Source organism: Trichechus manatus, unplaced genomic scaffold (genome assembly GCF_000243295.1).
Source record: "Trichechus manatus latirostris isolate Lorelei unplaced genomic scaffold, TriManLat1.0 scaffold00024, whole genome shotgun sequence".
In the NCBI taxonomy this organism is placed as follows: Eukaryota; Metazoa; Chordata; class Mammalia; order Sirenia; family Trichechidae; genus Trichechus; species Trichechus manatus.
In genome coordinates, this window is record NW_004443960.1 from 21,335,907 (window position 1) to 21,342,527 (window position 6,621).

The 6,621-nt window shown below is 51.6% G+C and overlaps 1 protein-coding gene across 1 annotated transcript in view; it reads left to right on the forward strand.

The window, feature by feature from the left end:
* The window catches only part of SCNN1B (sodium channel epithelial 1 subunit beta), a 29,026-nt gene extending 25,356 nt beyond the window's left edge, over positions 1-3,670 (forward strand). Inside the window, exons 10-12 of the mRNA XM_004373333.1 lie at positions 717-778; positions 2,930-3,005; positions 3,253-3,670. Coding sequence (XP_004373390.1) covers positions 717-778; positions 2,930-3,005; positions 3,253-3,633 — 519 coding nt within the window. The 3' untranslated portion in view covers positions 3,634-3,670. The remainder of the gene's footprint in view (positions 1-716; positions 779-2,929; positions 3,006-3,252) is intronic.
* Positions 3,671-6,621: the final 2,951 nt, after the last annotated feature.

A 6,621-nucleotide genomic window follows, 5' to 3' on the forward strand; every position in this document is an offset into this window, starting at 1 on the left:
CCCTCTTCCCTTCTTCCCTCTCTTCTCTCTTCCCTCTTTCTTTTCCCCCCTTTCTCCCCCAGCTTCCTCCCTCCCTTTCTTCTTCCTTCCCTCTATCTCTCCCTCTCCCCTTCCTCCCTCCCTCCCTCTCTTCCCTCTCTTTCTCCCTCTCACCAGTATTCCCCCAGGCATTGTGCTAGAGACATAGTAGTGGACAGGAGACAGACACAGTTCCTGCCCTTAAGGAGCTCACATTCTAGTCAGAGAGACAGAAACACCAATAAGAGCATCTCAAAGTGTGATAAAGGCTGTGAAAGAAATAGACAGGATGATGAGAGAGAAACTACTCTAGATACGTGTCAGGAAGGGCTTCTCTAAAAACGTAACATCTGAGCTGAAACGTGAAAGAGGAGACTGAGCCGTCCACGGGCAGGGCTGGGGAGAACATACCAGGCAGAGGGAACCACAAGTGCCAACGGTAGAGACAGGCAAGAGCTGGGGACAGGGTGGCTGGGCCTAGAGGAGAAGAGTCTGGAGACCTGAGTTCCTTCTCCTCCCCCATAACAACAGCCATAACTTGGACTATTACACTCCTTCTCCTCATCCCAACACATGGTCCCAGAGGGCTTTAGGAAGGTAGAGGGCTGGGGTCTGCCTCCCCATAGGGAGCAAGGGCCATGTTGGGAGGGAGTGCTGCAGGTGCTGTTTTTTTTTCCAGCTGCCTTGTTGTTTTCCAGGACTGGATTTTCCACATCTTGTCCCAGGAACGGGACCAAAGTGATAATATCACCATAAGCAGGTGAGCCTGGAGTGTGGGCAGGGCTGGGGAAGGCAGAGACAGGGAGGAACCAGAGCCTCAGGGGAGGGATTTGGCCATAGGGCAGCTACTTAGAAACCTTCTCCCACTGATCAGAACCAGACGCAAGCCTGGAGGAGGGAGGACTGGGAGTAAGAGGCAGCCAAGGGATTCAGAGTCTACCACTTCCTAAAAGACAACCTGTTCTCCCATTCTGTCACCTATCCATCCACCCATTCATCCCTCTTTCATCCATCCTTCCATCCCTCCACCCAACCATCTATCCACTCAGCCATTAATGCCTCCATCCCTCCATCAACCATCCCTCCACCCATCCAACCCTCTTTCATCTGTCCTTCCATTCATCTACCCATCCATCTATGCACTCACCCACTTACCCATCCCTCCATCCATTCATTCCTCTATCCCTCTATCATCCATCCTTCCATTCACCTACCTCTCCATCTCTCCATTCATTCACATGAAGACACAAGGCCCACAGCATCAGGAAGCTGGAGTTTAGAGAGGACAGAGACAGGCAAACAAGTGATGAAAGACTGTACAAAACCCTCAGGGGAGGATCTCTCTCTGCCTGAGAGGTAACGGACGTCTGTATAGGAAGACAACACTTGAGCTGACTCTCCAAGGAGGAGTAGGAACTATTCAGACAAATAAGGACAAGCAAATATGTCAAAGAAGAAGACATAGCTTGGGCAAAGGCCTGGAGGCATGACAACATAGCCTTTCTAGGGGACCATTAGGTGTAACAGAGGAGCCCACTTGACCACCCTTCTCCACCCCATGCCCCCGACAGAGGTGCAAGGCTTAGAAGTCTGCTGCACATAGGCTGGGGGTTGGGGAGCTTAGAGCTGATCCTTGGGGCTATCTCAGGCCAGAGTTGCATGGTAAGGATCAGCATGAATCCAGTACCCAGAACATGGAGATTGATCTACTCTTCACATCCTCACTTCTCCATCCTCATCACCAGCTGCCCTCTTAACACACTCTCTGACTGTAGCCACCTGAAGCTAGGTCAGTGCTCAAAAGTGAAAAGCACACCATCCTTCAGACTGCCGAACAGTCACACACTGGCTGCCAATTTGGGGAGTCCATACAACACCCCAGTGTTCTGACCTGCTGACCACAAATTTAGGGCTGGTTTCTCACTATTCCTTCAAGATGCCAGCTGCAAGCTCGGGAGTCCACATGACACCCTTACTTTCTGACCTGCTGGCTCCTCCTACCCCCTTGGCTTCATAATTCACTAGAAGGACTCACAGAACTCACAGAGTATACCACACTTGGTGGAGCCCTGGTGGTGCAGTGGTTAAGAGCTACGGCTGCTAACCAAAAGCTCAGCAGTTTGAATCCACCAGCCACTCCTTGGAAACCCTATGGGGAGGTTCTACTTTGTCCTATAGGGTCACTATTAGTTGGAATAGACTCAAGGGCAGTGGGTTTGTTTTTTTTTTTTGTATTACCATGCTTACAAGTACAGATTTATTATAGCCAAAAAAGATACAACAAAGAGATGCATAGGGCTAGGTCTGGGAGAGTTCCCAACGTGGAGCTTCCATGTCCCAAGGGATGCACTACCTTCCCAAGAGCAGATGTTTTTGCCAACCAGGAAGCTCTCTGAGCGTCCAAGTTTAGAGCTTTTATCAGCTAGTCTTGCATGACAGGCTAATCATGCCTCCAGAGGCTACTTGTTATCAGCCTCCAAGGTGAATCTTCTTTTCTGGCCAGTCCCCACTCGCTAACACAGATTATCAGGTATGGCCAGGAAGTCCCTGATCAAGGCACTCCAATTACTTCAAGGGTTATTTCTTCAGAGACAAAGACAAAGACCACCTTACTAAGGGTAAAACTAGGACCTCTACCCTACAGTAGCTTTTAGGAAACTGGTCGGGATGAGGTTGAGAAAGGGGCCCACAGATGGGTGCCGGGCAGAGACACCCTTTGTGGTCCCAAGGCCCAGAGGAGGCTGGGAACGGCAGCACTTTAGGGTCTTGCTTGGATGTCACCACTCGTGAAAGTGGCTGTGAGAAGCTCAGGCCAGAGGAGGGCTGGGGAGGCCCCTGGACTGCCTTTCCTGCGTGTTTGTCTCGGGGGAGGGGGAGGCCATAGTCTCAGCCCTCTGGCTGCTTCCTGTAGGAAAGGAGTTGTCAAGCTCAACATTTACTTCCAAGAATTCAACGATCGCACCATCCAGGAGTCACCAGCTAACAACGTGAGTTTGAAGACTCCTGAGGCCACAGCCCTACGCTCCTTTGTTGCCCTAAGGGTGGGGAGGGTCCTGGATCCAACAGGGGAAGTAGGGAGGTCCCTAGCAATCCCAACTTATTTCCCTGGGCTGAACTGATCACCATTTTTACCCTTCACACCCAACAACCCACCTCCCAGGAACCTTAGGCTGGGCTCTAGGGAATCTGTGCCTGGCCCAGCCCCTGCCGGGCCTCAGCCTCCTCTCCCCACAGATCGTCTGGCTGCTCTCCAACCTGGGCGGCCAGTTTGGCTTCTGGATGGGGGGCTCAGTGCTGTGTCTCATCGAGTTTGGTGAGATCCTCATCGACTTCGTGTGGATCACCATCATCAAACTGGTGGCCTTCTCCAAGAGCCTACGACAGAGGCAGGCTCAGGCTCGCTACGCCGGCCCGCCACCCACCGTGGCCGAGCTGGTGGAGGCCCACACCAACTTCGGCTTCCAGCCCGACATGGTGGACCACAGCCCTGACACTGGGGCCTATGCTGATGGGCAGACGTTGCCCGTCCCAGGCACCCCACCCCCCAACTATGACTCCCTGCGCCTGCAGCCACTGGACGTCATCGAGTCCGACAGTGAGGGTGATGTCATCTAGACCCTGCCCCTGCCCATCCCGGGAAGCTCAAGGACTCAGGCCTGAGAAGCTCTAGACCCTGCCCCTGCCCATCCCGGGAAGCTCAAGGACTCAGGCCTGAGAAGCCAAGACCATTGCCCATTTTTGTGGTGCCTTCTCCAAGGTGGGGACAGTAGATGTCCAAGCCCAGAGCCTTGTCCCTTTGCTCACCTACCACAGAGCCAAGGCTCCACGGGGTCACGGTGCCGGGACAGGGTATGGGAATTGTATTGTCACTTGCTTCCTACCCACATCCCCAGCCTGCCCTGGTCCTCAACCTGGGATGTCCCCAGCCAGGGTCCAGAGACCCCAGAACTCCCTCCTGTGAGGACAGGCCACTTCCTTCCGGTGCCAGTCACCATCTACCCCGAGAGGGAGAGGTGGGCCTGCATGCTGTCTCTGCCTTCCTGACCTTGGCTGACCTCTGTGAACAGGCTCAGGGAGGACAGGGGGAGCATCAGGCACAGGGCCCTACCAGCTGGCACATGTTCTGTTCTAAAAAATAAAAGCAGAAAACACTGAGTTGAGCTCTGTTCTTTGCTGGGCGGGGCAGCCGCCGTGCCCTAACCCGTGTCTGGGGGGGGAAGGGCATCCATGCTGGCTGTGAGCGCGGCCTTGGCGAGGGAAGGGCTGGAAGTGGGTCAGCCCACTGTGGTGATTTTTAAAGTTCCTTTCAAGTTGTCCCTGAAGCTGTGTGCTTCTAACTTTTCCAGTGCCACCCAACCTCTTTTGATTGAAAGGAGAGAGAGAAAAAATACTGAATAAAAAATCAGTACTAGTTCACCTGAAATCCAGATTTAACTAGGCATCTGGGGTTTTATCTAGCAGCCCAAAGAGCTTAAGCAAAATACTCTCAAGCAGCTCAAACAATGCCCCGGTCTTCCTGTGCCTTCCCAGGCAGGCTCTCTCACCTTGTAGCAAAACATGGCCACCTGCAAGTCCAGATAAAATACAAGATGCCTAATCAAATGTGAATTTCAGATAAACCGTGAATGATTTTTTATTATAAGTACATCCATGTAATATCTGGGACATGTTGTTAGCTGCTATCAAATAGGCCCTCGACTCATGGCGACCCCATGTGTTACAGGATAGAGCTGCTCCATATGGTTTTCTTGGCTGTAATCTTTATGGAAGCAGATTGCCAGGACTTTCTTCCTCGGAGCTGCTGGGTGGGCTTGAATCGCCAACCTTTAGGTTAGCAGCCGATCGCAAACTGCTTGTGCCACCCGAGCTCCTTATTTGGGACATAAGAGACTAAAAGCTGATCGTATGCTTATCTGAAATTCAAATCTAACTGAGCATCCTATATTTTTACTTGCTAAAGCTGGCCACCCTATGGGGCAGTTCTGTGTCTTATAGGGTCGCTATGAGTCGGAATCGACTCGACGACAGCGACAACATGGTTCCTCAAGGAGTTATCAGGGAGCTGCTGATAAAGAAAAATGGAGTACAGACACTTGACCCTGCAGAGCCCTGCTGTGACCTGCCAGTGTCCCCTCTTCCCCCCTTCCCCACCCCCAGGCTCTGGCTTCACCCCTGCTGTAGGTCTAGAACACCCGGGTTCATTGGTCTGGAAGGCAAACAAACTGACTTCTCATAAAGTGCCCACAGTGGCAGCTGTGGCGGAAGGAGGTGCCACAGACCTGGTGCCAGTTTGGCCAAATGCAGCATTGCTAGGGACTGAGTGAGGAGGGCCTGGGAGAAGCCAGGTTTCCCAGCACCTCCCAGCCACATTAGCTCCTGCGCCGCCCTGCAAGGCTGGAGTCACAATTCTTGGTAGCTGTCACACTCACTACGATGACTCCTTGTATTATGATTATTACAGGAAAACCTGTGAAAGCTGGAACCTGTGTAAGGTGGAAGCCTGTCAGACAAGGAAAATGCAAATATTTTCCACTAAAATGGGCGACAGAGAAGTGGTAAGACTGCACCCTGTCAAAGGCAGAAAACTTGCAAAACCTGGAAAAACAAGGCAGTCTCATCGGGTTCCGGCTCTCAGAGGTTTCACTGTATATTAGTCACCACATTCACTATTATCATTTGTTGTTGTTGTTAAATAACTACTACATTGTATCAATCACTTGGCACATAATAAGTACCATGCCAAGTATTTTATAAGAGAAATATTATCATCCCATTTTACAGGTAAATAAATCAAGGATCAGAGAGATGAAGGCCCCCAAGATCTAGTAAGTGATAGAAATGAGATTCAAACCCAGACCCCAGCCTCATCTTCTTGGTGCCAAAGGTCATAATACTACCAGTCCCTTACGGGAGCCCGGAGCTTTCATATCTGTTGTCTAATCTGATGCTATGGGGTAGGCTGAGCAATGATTATTATCTAGCTCCTCTTGCCAGATCTTTTAGTTGCAAGTCAAATTAAACTGGCTTAAGCCAAAAAGGAAATTTATAGTCTCTTGTAATAAAAGTCTATGGATTTCAGGCATGGCTGTATCCAGGGATTCACCTGAATCTGATGTTTCTCCATCTCTTGGTTTTATTTTCTTCGTGTTGACGTCCCACTCAAATAGTTTCTCTCCACTCTTCGCAAACGTCCCCTTGCCACCTAGAGTTCCAGGCTCTGTTACCACAGCTCAGCAACCCCAAAGGGAAGCAAGCTCCTCCTTCAGTGTCCCAGCAACAGTCCCAAGAATGAGGCTCATTTGGATCAGCCTGAGTCAATCCCTGTGATGGGAATGGGAGATGCTGCCTGGCCTGCCCTGGGTGTGTATATGGACGGCAGCCCCTCACAGATCTGTGAGAGGTTCTGTTCAGAGATGTTTTGAAGCAGGAGTGGGAAGGGTGGCTCTGCCCCCAGAGGTGCCTGTAGTCAATGAGACCAGGACCAGCCTGACGGTGGGCATCAGCCTGCCACCCTCCCCTGGGAGGTTAGGGGTCAGGGCTCCTCTCAGGAATAGTCAGGGCCTGCCCTCCACCCCAGGAGACATCTGTTTGTAGCCAGACCAG